Raw genomic sequence first — 18860 nt, forward strand, 5'->3', positions numbered from 1 at the left:
TCGGATTTATAAAAATCTTTTCAATTTATTAGAATATACATCCGATACGTCAATTAAAAAAATTGACCTTTAGGAGATTGATTGAAGTTTATATTTTAACTTTAAAATTGATTTTTTATAATTGTGTAAGTAAGAAAAGCACTAGAGAAGCATCCAATATTCTTTTCGTTTCTTAAACATTAGTGAACTTCTTTGGTTTGTTGTGTAACTATGTTTCCTGTATTTTAAAAACTGTACATTACGTAAAGGTAATACGTAGAACGAGCATAAAATTAACCATCAAGCTAATATCTTTTTGTTCTATTAATTTCTATTTTTTTTCTTCGTTTTTCGTAGCGTATTCCGATTCTTTTGACTCGTTACGATATTTCCAACGCATCCATGCCACCCTCATGCGATCCCAAATGTTCTCTAACGAATCCATAGCTGGTCTAACATCTAGTAACGAGAATGTAAATTTTTCATCAACTGCTCCACCATCATAATAATCTATAACGTATCGTACATCCTTTCCGCATCTGTCTACGATCCAATCATGCCGGTCAAATGGTAATTCATATCTAAAAAAAAATAGGTCTATGTTTATTAACCAAACTCATTAAGGATAATCGTGAATCATTCTTCTTGATAACCATAACTTACCCCAACCAATATCGGATGCGAGCGCGTGGCGAATACTGCTTGGCCTTGCCTCCAAAGCTACGCAATTTCGGAGTACAACATTCTCTTGCATGAAGAGCCTCCCACTTAAGCACTTCTTGCCATGCTAGTTCGTTATTGGCATTGTGGATTTTTATTATGTCATCCATGTCTTTTGGTGTTATGTCGTCTTTTTGCCATCTCCAGCCTTTCCTCAGCATCGCATTCCAGAACATTTGTTGCGAAGGGTACACCCAAAACTCTCCTTCTCCCACTGCTTTTGGTATAGATGAAACTTGTCTCTCTGTGGGCAGTGGAAAAGGCTGATCTGGTGCTGGTTGTTGATTAGCTGCTGGCATCTAGAATTTTATTTAAATTATCATTCAGAGGAAATGAATTAATACCAAGAGGCATTCTAAAGATATTCTAAATTGTGTTAATTAGGATATTAACCATATTAAGGGGATTAATGTCTCCTGAAGCCATGTCATTAATTGGACATTCACTGGGATACGTAGATGGTGTTTTGTCCTGTGCAGATTTGTGCATAGGACATTCTGGAGGAGGTTTCCCATCAGGTTTGTGTATTCCATGATATGGAGCGTTTGAGATCTGTTGCTGGTGCGTTGGGATAATTGCATCAGCTGCCAATACAGCAGAATTCATTACATTACCCATCTTCCTTTGTTCTAGAATTTCTGCAACGAGTATTTGAAATTAGAATACTTATGTTTTCATTCAAGAAAATAAAAATTACGACCGTTGGAAGTATAACCTATAAATAGATTATGCAATAACCTACATCTTCTGTTGTTTCAATGTCACAATTAGATATGTTAGAGTAAGTAGTGAAAATATAGTAGAGTAAGTGAAATGTTCTCGTGTTTTGGCAAAGGCGAGGTTTTAATACTTACATAGAGCTATGAACATGTGATATCGTTGTTTAAGTAAATGTATTTGATCATCTATTTTTATCAAATTAGGGGGACGTTTCAGTAAATTATGATGTTTCTAAATATATTAAATAAATGTTAAAAATTAGAGATATTGTCCTTTAAAGAATTGGAACATCTCAATTCCGAATTCTTCAAACGGATTAGGATTGTGTCACACTTCACACTGTCATTTCTAGCAGTACTAGTAACAGTGATCTCTGTTAAGGTCACGATAATTTTCTCTAAAAGTAGGGAACTTTCTAGATTTTACAACGAACGTTCGTGAATAATTTGAGGCAACCTTTTAACAAAAATTTATTCTATTTTCATATCTATACATAAATATGTTTGTAATAATATGTAATTAACAATTCCACCAAGTTTTAGGAAGTTATACGTTCTTCTATTGGTAAAACTTTAGATTCAAATTTGAAATTTTTGGCATAAGGAATTTATTAGACAGTGAATTATTTTTTAGTGCTTTTTTATTAAAATACATATAATATGTACACTCAGTCCGCAGATTTTAGTATGCGAATGGTGACGTTATCGTTAGATTTAAACCATCTTTCATTATATGTACAAAAGACATCCAATTTCGATAAGAAAATTGCGTTATTAATAAGATAATATTTTCTCAGTAACAACAATAATTTCAGAATCATCGATAAATTAGAAATAGTAATTTCTAACGCAAAAGGACTTTCCACTCGCATAATTCTTTAGCCTACAATACTGTAAAAACAAATCAGAGAAAGAGAACAGGTTTATCGAAATACATACTCGTTATTATTAGATTTTAAGAAATCACTATTTATATTATACTTAAGGCGATCTACTCTTTACAACAAAACCGGTTTTCAATATATTCTTCTTCTACTATCATCGAAAGCCGATTTTGACAAATACACTGGCCACTATTATTCATAAATTCAGCAAGTTCCGTAGCTTCGCGGAAATTGAACATATTCAATCGTGTGGCATAGATGTGTGTTCTCAAAGGATTCGATTAAAGCAAAAAGAATCATCAATTCCTTGCGATCTTCGTTGATTCCTTGTTTCCGGTTACGTGTTCCAGATCCAGACTATCGTATTCTAGTCCAGCAGTGTTATCATAATAGGCATAGTCGTAGTCATTTTTTTTCCCAGATTTTGGCCGCGTTGTAGTGGTACTAGGTAGTAGCCTCGTCGTGGATGAAAACGGTCTGGCGGATCCACTAACATAAGTACTTTCCCTAGGAGTTGTTGGTGATTGTGACGATCTTTGGGTATTAGAGTTGAAATTGTTGGGATTGTACGTGGTGGCTGTAGAAATTCTCCTATGTAAAAATAGTAAAGTAGTAATAGTTATAGCAGTAATAGCAAAATGATAAAAACTGTAAGAATATGTAAAAACGTATTTTTTTTAATAGAGAGAACGTTGGCTCGAGTTTAGAAGTCCATATTGCGTACTAATCTATCTAATACCTTGGTACTGGAGTCGTAGACCTTGGTGTTTCAGCCAAATGATTGATACTAGCAGGGCTGAATCCAATTCCAACCGAAGACCTTGCTAGATCGTAATTTCCGGTGCTGGTTTCGGTATAGTATTTCCCATTTGTTCCATCGTAATTGTTGTATTGCGTGGCTTTCTTTGGTGCTTTGGTGCTGTCGTAGTATTGAGACGAACTTTTGATAGGTTGGTTAGATTTTTCGTAGTACTGTCCGCTTTCGCTGGTCCTCACAGCTGTTTGAGCCTGAGCATTGTCATTAGGAATATACTTCTTCGTGGCTGGGCTATATGTAGTAGGAACGTAACTGCTGCTTGCAAAACTAGGGAAGTATTTAGTGGTTGGTTGAGAGATATCCTGCTTGATGGTTGTACTACTTCTGTACTGTCCATTATTATTGTTGTTATTGTAATTATTGTTGTTGTTATTATAATTATTATCGTAGACGGTAGGTGTAGCAGTGGTAGACTGATAAGGTACGTTATTATTTGTACGTTGAATATTATTGTAACTTCTCTGGTAGTTTGTGTAATCGTTTGGCTGGTAATTGGTGCTAGGTTGCAAGGTTGTGGATTGCGTAAACTGCGCGCCGTTATTATAATTCTGATTGTAATTCTTATTATAGCTAGTCGGCTTCACCGTGGTACTCTGACTGAAGCCACCGGTATTTTGTTGATTGTAATTGGGATTGGTGTTGTAAGCGTTGTAAATGGTCGTTTTGGTCGTCGTGCTAGGAGACTGGAAGTTGTAATTATTCTGATAATTGGTGCTAGGCCTGTACGTCGAAGACGGCGTGTTATATCTCTGCGTATTTTGTTGATTCCTGTTGAAATTCTCTAGAGGTCTCGCACTGGTCGACGATACGAAACCATTGGCTCGCTGATTGTAATTATTACCACTATAGAAGCCGGTATAAGTATTCTGATTAGCAGGAGCAGCGGCAGGTACAGCAGTGCTGGATGCTATGTAATTATTGTTGCCATTGTCATTGTACTGCTGTTTCCTGCTGACCTTTCTCACTCCGGTCTTCTTTTTTTCTTGAGCAATCTCGTCCTTGTAGGTTTTCTCGCTCTCATAATCCTCATCCTTGCCGTTTCTATTATTGTAAAAATTGCCACTACTACTGCCTCGGAGATCCCTATTGGCGTTAAAGCTTCCCGACGACACTCTGTTGAGAGTGTTGGCCGACGAACGAACAGGGTCACTCGTTTCAGACCGTTGAAGATGGTCTTGGGGCTCGGCGTCGCTGCGTATGCTATCGTAGTGAAGCGACTCCAGGCCGGATCCTAATCTGTACAGGTCAAAATTATCGCTGGCGTAGTACAGAGTAGCCGCCTCGCAGTCGACGTCGTACCAGTCCGCGCAGGTTTGACTTTCTTGGTCGAACGCTGTGTCGTTAGGACACAAGAACCTTGAAAAAAAAAAGAAAAAAGAAAAAGAAAGAAAGAAAAAACAACAGATGCTTATAATAAATCGTTTTGAACGCGTTGGTGGGCGGAATATTAATTTTTCTCACAGAATAACCTACTTGTAATCCTGAATAGTGCCGGACACGGACACACAGACGTGGAAGACTTGACAGTCAGTCTCTGGGTCGGCGTAATAGCTTCCTACGATCTTATTGCGACAAGTGAAGGAAGTTTCCGGCATGTACTGTTGCGAGTACCTGGGTGGTGGCCGTTGGAGCCCGAAGACACAGGCTCCGAGCGCAGCCACTGTAACAAAATGGAAATCATCGAAAAAAGGTCGTAGACTTTCGCTTTCCATAATTAATTTCACCAGCAACGAGAAGGGAATATCGCTCGGCAACCAGTGGCTCGTCATGCTTCGCGCTGATGTTTCTTTTCTCGCGCGTTTACGGCATGTTCGCAGAATCGTATTCGCGACACGCGTCTCTTTCCGCTCGAAGGATCGCGACAGAGAAATTCGCTGGAGCACCCGTGAAATTCAATTAAATCTCCAAAGTTTCGTCTAAACGTACCCCATACAAGGCAAACGAGTCTCCCGATCGATTTCATCCTGTCTTCTTCTTCGACTAAACCGTTCACTACAGCAGTTGATCCACAAGATAGCTGACACTCGCGCGTTACCTTCGCGAAGGGACTCTTCGAGATGACTGCAGCGTCGAGGAGAACGCCACGACCGAGAAGAGGATGCCCAACGGGGAACGTTCCACGGGAGGACGCCTCTGGGGCCCGTGGACGAGGTAGGGGCTCTCCTCTATCCAGGAGAAGGCACACGTGTCTGATGGGGGTAGAGGACGTAACGAAGCGTTACGTCACTCTCCGCTCGATCGCCGAAGGCAGATGCTACCAGCCAGTGACGACCTGCATAGAGAAACTATTGATGAAAGCTGCAGAACGATCGTAACCTCGCATTCTTCTCATCTTCCTATAGAGTTTGTTTTTCGAACATTCTGAGGTCCTCGCTGACGTCTTTTTAAGCACAGTCTGGCGATCTTTGGAGCTCAGAATCTGAAAGAGGAAGGGGGAGAGAGAGAGAGAGAGAGAGAGAGAGAGAGAGAGAGAGAGAGAGAGAGAGAGAGAGAGAGAGAGAGAGAGAGAGAGAGGAAGAGGAAGACTATGGAAACACGTAGATTAATACGTGTCTCTACACGTTATGTATTAAGACAACTATTTATAAAAAGAGCTTAATAAATTTCACTTTTGTAAGAATGAACAGCACGTAAGATTCGTACGACGCGAATAAAGTAACAGATTTACTGTGAGATAATTGAGGAATAAACGCAGTGGACCAGCGTTCGATTTCTATCAAATATCATCGAGAATACCAATATTCATGGCCGGCGGTTTAATTGTTTCACAATTGTTTCGATTATTCATTTGATGTAAGTTGACGAACCTGCGAGTTCTCCGATCTAGGACAAGCCTAGCCGATCTTTGGAGAAGGTTTACCCGCTCCTATGACAAAACGACGTTGCTGTTAGACTCTCTCGGATGACAAATCGATGGGTTACGAAGGCGACAGGCAGTAAAAGTCGCTTTCTATTAAATCATTCGGCGGGACGCAGCCAGGACACGGGTTACCAAAGCCCGGAAAAATCGTCGATCGACAGGAGATCTTAGCTCCGAAAGTGTCTACAGTTGAAGATACCGATAGAGATCTGCGATCGGATGAATTGGTCGATACCATCGAAATCGGTGACGGTCGGAGCGTGCTGAAATCGACACTGGAATCGACACAGGAATCGTGGTGTACGCCGCGACCGGTCGTCTCTTGCCCTTTGCCAGCTCGAGATCGAGTCTCGACCCCTGGAGAAGGCGCATCCAAGGAGTGCTGTGTCGCATTCCAGCGGTGGACCGACTTCTCGTTGCCTGGAACCTGATCGTCCTATAGTCCGAGAGGAATCAAAGGGTTGGAGAGCGGCGAAGGATAAAGGGAAATCGAGAGGAAGCACGGGGAGGCTGAAGATCGAGGTCGTACCTCGACAATCGAAATTTTGCAATTCCCCTCGCATTCTGTTTATCCTGCGTGAAACGGAGGTGGTTTCCGGCACGTTTGAGAACATCGTCGACGATAAAACGAGGCTTACGCAAGACTCTTGGATCGAATATAACGAATATGAACGTATACATACAGAGTGTCCCAATATTGATGGTACATCGTGGACGGGCTGATTGTACATGAGAAAATAAGTCGAATATATGGAATAAATTTGTTTCGTTCGGGGCTTTGTTTTCGAGAATAGTGATCCGTCTAACATAATCAAATTCACGCGTATTTGGGAGAAATTCAAAGTCGATTTTTTCGAAAGCAAATTTATTCCAAAAAATGTATTCCATATTCTCGACTTATTTTCTCATGTACGACCATCCCTTCCACGGTTGTACCATCGAACCTGTGACACCCTGTACACTGCAAATATATCTGACGCTCAATGTATTCTAGCGAAGCTTCGTATTTTGTATCGGATAAACGTGTATCTTTTTTTCGAAAATTGTTATTATCATCTTTTACATACGCTGTTGGAATCTCAAGTAGAAGAGCGGAAAAGAAGCGAAATTGTGTTGTACTAGCGGAAGCACAAGCAAAGGACAGCAGTGTCGAATATATTTATTAGCGTCGACTGATTCTGTCGTGATGAAAATTAGATTTATACTGTTTTAGCTGTTCGCAAGAGATCAATCTTCTGCCTGTAAATAACAGCTAATCGAAAGTTTCATCACAGACAGCGGCTATTCCGTTTTTCAATGACCATCTGCGTCTCTATTACGCGCGATGAGCTCGCGACGAGGAATCTTCTCAGCCTTGGAGGGCGAAAGTTGCCTTCCACTCGTTCTTAGATGGCACGATATTTGCACCTACAGCCGGAGGAACGTGACCATAGTGGGAGATGGATCGGCTGGCTCCTTGTAATTTTACTTAGCTTCCTTTTTTCCCATCATCTTCGATATCTATTAATAGAGGTCGTGAAAACCGTACATGGATCATCTCGGCCTTCGCGCAATTTTCAGTTTTCTATCGTTCCATCGGTGGAAGCTCGAATGCGATTTCGCTTTTCTTTTTAAAGCCGAAGGTCGCGAGAATTTGTATAAAATACGTCCGTAGAATATTCAGCGCAGATACCGATACCAAATTCACGGATACGGTGGCTGTAAAAAACACTGCCACGTGTCGTTATTTTCGAGCGAAGCACATTCTTCTCAGATTCTGCGTTTCACTTTCCTGCCAAATTTTTGGTACGAAAGTATTACCTAATTTTAATGCAAAATTCGTATTAATTGATAAATAACAATTAATACGAATACGATGGCGTGTCAATACTTTTTGTGGCCACTGTATATCAGACACACGTTAGACACACGAGGAGAGGTTCGAAAACGCTTCCGTCTTTTTTGCCCATATCGCGACCGCCTACGAGTATGAACGTTCGTCGTGACATTCTTTGCCAAGCGTCGAACCGATGCGATGGAGAAAGCGGGGTCATGGATGCACAGACAGGTCATTTTCCCGCCAGGATATTTATCAGGGATGCTACGAACCTGATAACTCCATAGGCGATTATTAAATTGTATTTGTTGCAAATGAAAACGTCCTTATCTAAAACAGGCTTATCTAGAAACGAACTAGACGCTTATTGTTAGCCTCACGATCCGGTGCGATGTCTGCATCGACCATTGCGCGAGGATCATTCACTCGTCGTCGATCGGTCTACGTTGGAGTTCACGACCGCAATAGACGAAAGTATTCGTACGCTTAGCGTAAAAGATTCTTCTGCGTGTATCGTATAGAACATTTTGAAATTTACGTAACGAGACATCGTCATGGTTACACTGGTATTTGAGACCAATACAAAGATATACATGTAGTATACGTATAGAAACGAGGATAAGCATCTTAGGCGTGTTAAGGATGATCCTATGGAATACCAAAGTTTATTTTAACGTAACGAATAATCGTTTGTTCGGTATACTACGATCTCCGCGAAATATACACTTCGATGGATACAATTTTCAAATTTGTTTCGAACATTGCGAATATAATGGCGATAACCGAGCCTCTTAACGGTAGTAACAGAAGTTTCAGAATGTTTCGTACGATACACTCAGAAATTATCTACGCACGTTGGAATACTTTCGCGAACTTGTGTACATGTGGAAGAAAAAAAAGCTCGGTTTTACACGACTGTCGGCGAGGAATGATATTACGTAGATTTGCATAGCGATTTGGAGAAGAGAGAATGTTGCTCGTTACCCAAGCGGATACAAAAAGGTGCTAAGCGTATGCGGGAACACACTCGACTTCCGTCAGACCGGTGCACCTCTTCGTCCAGCCACCGTCTCGCTATCTTTTTTAACACTTTCGCGTGTGACGCGAAGCCGCGTCTTTCTCTAAACCACGGTAGATTGCGAGTCCATTTACAGCATGGAATTCGAATGGGACATCGAATGGGCTAGTTAATATTCAACGATCCTTCGTCTTCTGGCATCCTTTTTTACACGTTACACGCAAGATATTCGAGCAGGTAGTCGTATAAAAATATCTCCAGTCGAGCTATTTTTGTATTTGTAATTTTCATGCTCGATCGAATGAAGAACGAAAGGTGGCGGCACGAAAGAGCGAACGCGATTAGATGTACGGCCTTGGCGTGTACGAGCTCCCGTTTTTCCTATTTCCCTTCGTACGCGTTCCTCTTCTAGCCCGAGTCGAGCTAGTGAAAGCTGGCTGGAACATCTCCAGCGTCCTCCGGCACGTGCACTCGAATCCTCCTCACGAATCGACGATTTATCGCGTTGAAACGGCGAAAGCAATAGGAACTGGAGCACAGATATATCGACATCACGACTATCGTATCCATTGGTCGATGCTCCGCTGGTGAAATCAGCCGCTGAGTCGGTTAATTCTGCATCGAACTTTTCGTCAACGTGCTAATATCGAAAGATATTCGGACAATTTATGATATTCAAATTTGTCTATTTATTTATTCCATAGGACAGATACGAACGTAATACAAGATATATACAGGGTGGTTGGTAACTGGTGGTACAAGCGGAAAGGGCGTGATTCTACGCGAAAAAAGAAGTCGAAAATATAGAATAAAAAAATTTTTTTTTTCCTAATTTTTCCATCGAGACAACGATCTACAGTGAGATGCGTTATAAGGAGACGTGATAAATTGCAAGCGTACCGAGCGAAAATTCAAAGTCGATTTTCTCGAAAACAAAGCCTCGAACAAAAAATTTTTATTCTATATTTTCGACTTCTTTTTTCGCATAGAATCAGCCCCTTTCCGCTTGTACCACCAGTTACCAACCACTCTGTATATATAATATAACAACTTCGAGAGCTGATTATAGCACGTAAAAGCGATGAAAAAGTCCATGTAAACGTATGCTGTGTCTGTGTTCGTTAATGAGACGTAACGAATTTTGTAAAAAGAGCAAACGCTCGTGAAAACGTCGAGAGACTAACGTTCAGGATAGAACAAGCTTTTCAACAAGTTCGGAAAACACCAGCAACCGGTTCGACGACAGAAGGAAAGTCAGATGCTCATTTCGAGCATCTTCCGTAAAGAAGCTAAGTTCGTATGAACTTTCTTCGTTGTTTTTAAGTGTACGATCAAGTGCTGAAGTGGATTCTACGCGTCCTGTTACGTCCTGTATAATGGCAATTATCGTGTACATAGAAATGAGCGTAAGGCAAGAAATAAGCAGAAGCAGAAAAGGCAAAAAGAGAGGCAGAAGAAAGTTCCTTTCTTCGCGTTTAAGTCGATCCGGAATGGAAAAGAATTCAGGATCGATTTTGCATGGTTGAGGAATTCAAAGGGAAAGAAACGGCCAAGCTGCTGGAAGTATGAAATTTTAACATCACAGTCGTCTCGTGAAATCGAACTAACATTATCAGCGAAGTTTTAAGTTGTAAGTTACAAGTTACGTTATCAATAAACCAGCTGTGCATAATATACTAACAAAATGAAAGGAGGATGTTATACTGTTTTTGGTCATTCGATTTGGCCATTTGATTACCTTGCGAACGAAAAATTCTTGCAGGGCGTTCAAGAGAATTTTTCGTCCAGAAATGGTCATTTAATGTGACATCATCGTTTACAGGTAGATGTTACAGATTGCAGGACGTTTGATTATCTCATTAGGCGACACATTATAAGGTCACAAGAAAGAAATGTATAATTTGTAACTTACAAGTTCAGTCAATTTATTAATATTATTAGTAGACTCTTATGGACATTTGCATTTTAGAATATAATTAAAATGAAAAAAGTGGAGCCTCGGTAGAAAATTGTTTATCAAGTATTTCAAAAAGCATTGTAATTTCTACATTTTACGAGTATACATACAGCTTTTCACGTTTCGCGGGTGTTAAGAGCTTCCGTAGTTTCTTCGTGAAAAGACGAGAAAATTTGATCAGCGACGACATGGAAGCGCGACGAGACGATCCGATCGTTTGGTTCCGGTGATTGAAAATGGCGAGGAAGGTCGGTGAAGAAATCAATGCCTCGCGTTTCCGACCTACGACCCTCGATTACGCAATTCGATGCGCCTGCCGAGAGAGAAAATTCTCGCCACTTGTCTACGACTTTTCTTTTTCCCATGTCTGTTCAGAGATTTCACTTAATAACGAATTAATTTCCTCGTCCTAAATCCTGCAGCCGGCTCGAACAAACGTATTGCGAAACTTGCTTCAACGTTCGTTGTAGGTTTGCTCCTGTTCGTAAACGGAGAAATTTCGGTGGTGCAGGCTCTCGAACACAATACGAAGGTTCTCGTGTCAGCATCTTATCTGCAATGTCTCTCTTTGAATATTCGTCTCGCGTGCGCGAGCTGCTATCTCGCAGCTGCATCTCGGCGTCGATTACGTTGTCGCAATTACGTTTCCTCTTGGAAAAAAACACCGTTTTGTAGCTTCTTATTGCTTCTCCAGAGGCGAAAATCTTCACAAATCTCGTCCAAATCGAGTTTTTCTTCCGAAAGGATCACTCGCGATAGCTTCTTAACGTGGAAATCAGAATCTTTTGTTTGGGAATTCTTTGATGGAAATATTTGAATGATTCCTCAAACACCAAAGTTAACATTATTGCACGTTGTACTCTGTGGACCGTAAGTGTTAGGACAGCCACTTGTTACACAGTCGGAGACGAAAATACAGGTAGCGGGGACAGATATCGAAAAAGTTTCGTTGAGTCTGGCTTATTTACGCAAAAATATGAATGTTAATTTTAGTTACTTAAAAAATAATCTATGTACTGTAAGGATATACAGGGTGCGGGCGAATAACACGTACAAGCGGATACGAGGCGATTGCTTATGATAAAATAGGAACAATAGGAATAAAATTTGTTCATTTCATTTTCATTTCATAAGGAATCGCATTCGGCCGCCATGTATAATAAATAAAACTTAGGTATATAACTGTAACAGTAGTACCAGTTCGATTAAACTCCATTGATACAGCTTCCATTATCTGTCCACTTATTTTTATCCGCAACTATATTTGTTGAAAAACTCGAGCAATATTTACCTTATTTAGTATTTTATATCATAATACGTTGCTTCTTCGTAATCACCATGATCATCGTAACTATATAATATAATAAGTATATATATATAGCTTACAGTTATATAATAAGTGCATAGTAAGTAGATAATATAGATAATATTAAATAGAATTTCGAAAGTCAGCACATAATATTAGATTATCTGAAAAGTTTCTTCCGTTTTATAAGGAAATAGCAGATGCGCAACGTTCCTTTGTTTCATGTTATTTTATTGAATTACGTACGATCCATTTTGTTCTATTGGAAATACATTGGATCCACAAAGTGGATCATACATAATTCAATAAAATAATAAAAAAACCTTGTGAATCTATTATTTCCACATAAAACAAAAGTAACTTTCGGGACAAACTAATAATAAAAACGGCGCTTGTAATGGTCAATACCTTGACAAGGTATTCGTCATTTCTGCAAATTCTTTAATCTTTTAATTACACGGCTGATTAAGAACGGTACCTTAAACAGATAGAAGAACTCCCAACGTTGATACAATCAGTGACATTTAAACAGCGAACGCCTCTATTACTATAACAAACAAATACTAGTATATAATAAATACTGCAATGAATTGCCAGGTTTTTTAGTATGTAACATGGATTACACGCGTGTCCTGTAGATTTCATAAAAAGATAGTACCTGTTACTTCCGACTATTTCGTTTGTATAATTTCATTTGTACAATTCACATACCAAAGTGTCCGGATACATACGAGCGCTAGTGTATACATATAGAAAGGTGTAGCTAATTACACAGTCGCGCAACGATTGCATACGCGAGCGGCGAAGATGGAACGACGAACTCGTGCACGAGGATCTTCTCGCAGTTGACTCGACTTGGCGCGGGGAAGGGGATTCCTCTTCTAGTCTTCGCCACGTGAGAAAGTGAAAGCAAAAGGCGAGTGCTCGAGGAGGCATCCTCATCGAGCCGATCTCGACTCGTCTGTCTCTGGCGATCATCCTGAAAATCCGCGTGGCCCCTGAGCTATGAGCGGCTCGTTAACCCTCCTCCTGGATCCTGTCCTGAGCCAACCGTTGCACCATTTACGTACACGATTCGCTATACTTGTAGAGAATTTTTAATTGATAAGAGCTCGCGCTGCTATTGGTTGAAAATGTAGTTGCCTGCGAGGAAGCAGACCGATGATTCGGTCGATTAGTCGGCTAAGGCCGGCCTTAGCGCCTGTCTACAGATATCCGCGAGCGATTCTAGCGGAAAACAAGTCGGTTAATTAAGGATCTGGTTAATTTAAGGCCCGACAACCGATTAGTCTCTACAGAAGGTCCGTTTACTAGCAGGAAGGACCGTGTAAAAGATACGGCGTTTCGAAATGGGCCCATTGATACAGCGAGGACGCGATTTACAGGACGAAAAGCTCGTACCGTGCGCAATTAACGCCGCTCCCGAGGTCTTAATTACGGAGTAGCTGGTTATTGTGACAGAGTGTGCAACTCCGTGTGAAAAAGAGGATTATCCACTCGTCGCCGTTCTCTTACGTAATCCGCGCTTTGGCTCGATGCTTTGTCGTCTGAAACAAATTTTCGTGACTCTACTATCCGTAAATCACGCGACGTCTCTACCGTTCAAATGTCTCGTCTGAATCAACCAAGTACCGCGTGACACATTACACGCGGCTGTATTTACACGACTTTGACAGAGAACCAGGTCGCGACGCCGTTACGAGGCACCTTCAAAATTAAGTTTCAAAATGTGGTCCCATAGAGAATGAGGTCCCAGCTACCGTCTAATACGGCTCTAATGTCACAGACACGAAGAAACAACCAAGTTCACCTACGAATGGTTAAAGAAATTTCTAACTCGCTCTGCGACTACCCACTAAATCGCTAGACGCTAATAGCGTCTCTCGCTGACGAAAAACAAAGGTCTGTGTTGCCTGAGATTATGAGAAGCTTGCGTATGCGAGTAGCACGATGATAAATGATAGTCGTTAATAATAGTAATAAATCGGTAGCTGACGCGGCTATAAGTAGCAAATAATAAGAAGAAGAAATTTCGAGTTACGCTTATTGGGATACATTTTCATGTGTATCATATTCCGAGAGAAATCTTTCCCATGACACGACGACCTTATTGGCGAGCTTCGAGCAATTTTCAAATAGCGAACGATGGGAAGTGTTCCACTTTTTATCGGGAACGCCGGCTGGCACAACGGTCGTCTTCTTTCCCAATATTGTTTTCTCCGAGGAAGAGAACAATCGATATTTCCCACTAATGGAACCCGATTCCACTTGGAAATCGCCACGAGATTCGTTCGGTACGTTTGGAGGATCCACGGGCACGGCGTTTAGTCTGGCCAGCTTCCGATATGATAATGGCAGCGGGTCGCCGCGATGTGCGCCGTCGGTCGGCGTAACTTTCACCGGGGCACACACGGGGACGAGGTGGTGTGTCGTGCGTGCGCAAATCCCCGAGCAAAGTTGCATAAACGCGGAGCCTCCGCGGCCTGGAACGTGGAAGTTATACAAGCGGCCGGTCCTGAGAGACTTTCCAGACGAGCGGCTGGATTCCTCCGCCTCCGAGGCAAGATCTTGGCTGGTGAACTTCGTGGGGAAGTCTTGACTTTGGGATGGAAAAAATGATCACCTCGCCAACTTCCTGTTTGCCTGGACCTCTTCCACGTACAGCGCCTCGTGGAAATATTAGACTGTGCCAAAAGTTTTGCTTTCGTTTTACAAACAAATGATAGATGCACGACATTTTATATTATTTTATTGAATTACGTACGAATTCGTATTGAATTTGTTCTGTTGCTGCGAAGCTTTATAAGGAAATGTTAGATGCACGACATTTTTTGTTTTATATTATTTTATTGAATTATGTATGAACCATTTTGTTCTATTGTTTACAACAAAATGTTGTGCATCTATCACTTCCTTATAAAAGGAAACTTTTGGCAACATAATGTTTAAACTCCTATCACAGGATTATTTTTGCGAATATACTATATGCGCTATAAGTTTTTGAAATTTGAAACTAATCCGAAAATGTACATAAAAATTATAAGAAACTTTTGGGGCAACCTAATGTTTAAACTCCTATCACAGGATTATTTTTGTGAATATATTATATGCGCTATAAGTTTTTGAAATTTGAAACTAGTCCGAAAATGTACATAAAAATTATAAGTCAGTTATATGAAACGTTTACTGCGAACATACATTTAGTGAAAAGTTAGTATGCAATAGGAATAGTGGTTTTGATACATCAAAGGCCAGCGTTGCGATAACGCAACATTTAATTTGCAATCTTTCTCAGTTAATTTATATCATAGGATCGAAGTGTGCTCGTAGAAGACACTGCAAGTGCGAAGAAACAAGCTTCTCGGGAGAAAATACCCGAGGAAATGTTCCATTCATTTAGATAGATGGCATAGACAAAAGCCAAGAAACAATTAACTAAATGACACTCATGCTTTTCTGTACAGAGGCGACGTTGTAACACCATCTACAACTATCAATAAGCAACAGCTATTTAAAGGTGGAAATTGCACTTAAATTCTATGCTACACAGTATATTCTCATTAGTACGTAGAACATTTTTCAATAATAAGTCAAAAGTTTTTAATTTTGCCACTTACAGTGTTCTCTACAAACACTTTTCAATTCTATTTCCTTAGTATCGTGGCTATGAGAAGAATATCCTTTTCCTACATTATTTCTCCCACTTAGATTCTTCGTGTTTATAAAATGTAAAAATGTAAATTGGAATATTTGTAATAGCGTGATAATTTATTATTGCCTGCTCCTTAATGGGTTAAACGTGTACAATTATGCCAAACATGGGTCTCTCTGGTTTTTTAATATAGGAAATAGTTGATCATTTGTACAAATGCTTTGGTGATCCTTGCCAAATGCTTCCAATAAATGTCTTGTAACTTCTGTATACAATTTCAAATTCGTTTCAAATTTTCATGGTGTCTGTGGTGATAATTATAACAGCCGTGTCTCGTTACGGTGCTAATACAATTTCAAGATGTACATAATATGAACACGTTTCTGTGTTCGAATTCCTTCATGAGCTACCATAGTCGCTAAATGCATTCTTTTTGTTTTTCAAATCTTAGTCCACCTAAATTGTTGACATCGTTTATCGAATGTCGAAGATAACGTTCTTGTTGCTTTGAATACGACGAGACTCTTCGTGTTCCTATAATCCTCTCGAGGCTAATTCTTTTTACTGTTATAGGATTTTGAAAGATTTAAGATACAATTGTCAACACGTAACATACTAACACGTTCTTTAGGGATCGGATTTTCATTTTGTAAAACGCTGTAGGCCAACAATAAATTTTCGTACAACACCTGTCTTTATATTACGAAACTGTACGTACGTGTGCAACGTGAATTATTATGAAATACTTTTCCACAATGTGCGTGATTTTTAGTTCACGCGCCATTTCGAAGTAAAAGCATGTAAATACGTCAAGTCGAGATGTTCGTAAATTTTTGAAATAAAAATAAAATATCGCTGAAGCAGCGATTCGAAAGTAGAATTTAGAAGACTAGGAAGATCAACGTCTAATATCGAGTCGACAAGAAAAGTAAGCGTTTACAAACTCTTTAATGGGCCATTTTTTAGTCAAATTAGCCTTTCAGCCGTTGCGTAAGCGCGCGTTTCCATCGGCTATCCGGGGCAAAATGATGCGACAGTAGACGAAGTAGGAGAATCTACGACAAACGAGCAACTCTCATGACAGATTTCTTCTAGGGGTCCATGGACAGTTACGAGAAGACGAGTGAGAGGTTCTCTAATTATTTCTCGATCTAACAATGCTCTAGAAATATCGAATTTGCACTTAGCGATATCTAAAAATATCCTTAACCCTCGATCGATATTGGTATATTATATAACAGACGACGACTCACGTTAGATTCGATTCAAGTTTCTCGTAGAATAGAATAGAATAGAAGATCGTAGAATATCGAATTTTAATTTATATTCTACATCTTCTTCGATATCATTGATAGCCTTGGTCCCTTAAAATACAGAACGCGCGTTCAATTAAGAAAAGCAAAATTACGTTAATTGAAGTTTGTTGTAGATTGATTAATCTCATGTTTGCACCACACCAATCGAGGGTTCGTGCCTATGCAAATCGTCGTTCAAGATAATCACGCACGTCTGGTTAAAGACGTTTCACCGAGTCTGATCGAGATGAAAACCGTATGGAAATGTTAGAACGGAATAGAGCGTAAACAGTGGAGGGAAATTGATGAAAGCGCGGGATGTTGCGTGATCGGAGGCGAGTTTCATTAGAAAGAGCGGATCAGAAGGCTAATTGGGAGAAGCGTAGGAAGCGTTCATTCATTACTGGGAGAAATGGTGCAACTTTGCTGTATTTTAATTACACATTTCGCAGAAAATCTCACGAAATTACCTACGGTTCTCTTGGAGGTGTTTCTGTCTGGCAAATCGGCTCTCTCGTCTCTGTATTTTAGATTTTCATTTTCATTTTCCATCCTATGGAATTTTACGATAGCGCGTGTTTTCGACAGAAACGAACCGCGGACATGTTCCGTGTCGCAATCGCGAAATCGCAGCATCGGTTTCGTGCTACGAATGTGTCGTTGCAGCCTCGGATCTGGCACAAGGATGCGTTGCCCGCTCGGCTGGATCCTTCAGTTTCGTTTTTTCCTCCTAGCGTCGAGCCTCTTCCCTGTTCAGACACGAATTTCCATGGGACCAATACGGTTCGACTTTCTCCAAAGTCTTATCGATGTTAAGAAACAGCTTGTGCCCCTAAAGGCATTGTCGCGTACTCCAGCTGCTTTCGCAGGCTGATTTTTTTTCCTCTCTTACGAGGAAAAATCCTCCTTCAATGGATCGGCTACTTTCGCGATGTTCCTGTCCCTAAAGAGTGTGAAGTCGAATGATGCGTAGACAATGGCACGCGTGCTGTCCTCGATTCTCTTCGTCTATAGTTCTCTTTGCACGAGGTTCCGAGTCTTATTGAATTAAGTAGTTCCGACCGTGAGGGATCTACGGTGCAATTTTTCACGCTATCGATTCGCACGATGCAGATAGTTTAATTCTAAAAAAAAAGAAAAAGAAAAAGAAAAAATGATATTTTCATGCAAACGTTCGAGCGATGTAAAAAATTTATTTCCAAAAATAACGATTCGTCTACACTCGATAGACAACGAAAGATACGAAGAGGCACGCGTCCTCGCCGACTTATCGGAATTTGATCGATGATCTGCGTGCCGTGTAGCGTTACGAAATTGATGATCAGTGTCACGCACAGTCCAGCGGTTCTTAGCCAGACTTTCGTATCGAAGAACCTTGAGGAAGACGAGCCAGGTAAGCAGCGCAGACAAGTCGATCGAAGGAAGTTGTAATTAGCCGGGGGCATACCCTGGAATAATGGTGGAGCCGTTACTTCTTTTTCAACCAGGCAAAACTCTCGTGGGAGGCTGACAGCAGTTTCACACAACGATCATTTTATTATACCGCTAGGTATGCGCGCCGTCAGGTCCCGTAATTGTTGGTAAAGCGAGCTGCTCGACTAACACGTACGATCGCGTAACACGCGTTATTGTCAGGCGAATTTTTTTCCTTGGTGGCATCTTCCTGCCATGGAACCAGGAAACGAAGTCTGGTTGCGCAATGGAAAGCGCTCTCCGAGAGATAGGATCTGGAGGAAAACGCGAGGACGATTATTTCGCCGGCTCTGATCGTTCGTTTAGGCTGTCCCTGTTCCGTTTTTGCACAATTTTCCCGGTGAATCTGATAGGAAAGCCAGGG

At 40.7% G+C, this 18860-nt stretch overlaps 2 protein-coding genes and 1 long non-coding RNA gene across 3 annotated transcripts in view; 1 reads left to right on the forward strand and 2 right to left on the reverse strand.

Annotated features, from left to right (window-relative positions):
• LOC138188163 (uncharacterized) overlaps positions 1-18860 on the forward strand; it is a 163642-nt gene that overhangs the window by 5773 nt on the left and 139009 nt on the right. The gene's annotated exons all lie outside the window — the stretch shown is intronic.
• On the reverse strand, positions 6-1788 carry Cchl (Cytochrome c heme lyase). Its single transcript, XM_069129226.1, has 4 exons — positions 1554-1788; positions 1093-1337; positions 643-998; positions 6-560 (listed from the first exon to the last, which is right to left on the reverse strand). Exons 2-4 carry the CDS (start codon positions 1315-1317, stop codon positions 311-313), a joined length of 831 nt encoding a protein of 276 aa, XP_068985327.1. The 5' UTR covers positions 1318-1337; positions 1554-1788; the 3' UTR covers positions 6-310.
• Positions 2033-5238, reverse strand: LOC138187931 (serum factor response D). Its single transcript, XM_069129219.1, has 4 exons — positions 5046-5238; positions 4593-4779; positions 3042-4475; positions 2033-2893 (listed from the first exon to the last, which is right to left on the reverse strand). The coding sequence occupies exons 1-4, from the start codon at positions 5080-5082 to the stop codon at positions 2602-2604; spliced, it is 1950 nt and encodes a 649-aa protein (XP_068985320.1). The 5' UTR covers positions 5083-5238; the 3' UTR covers positions 2033-2601.

The sequence above is a fragment of the Bombus flavifrons genome, chromosome 16 (assembly GCF_040668555.2).
Source record: "Bombus flavifrons isolate JBK064 chromosome 16, iyBomFlav1_principal, whole genome shotgun sequence".
Lineage (NCBI taxonomy): Eukaryota > Metazoa > Arthropoda > Insecta > Hymenoptera > Apidae > Bombus > Bombus flavifrons.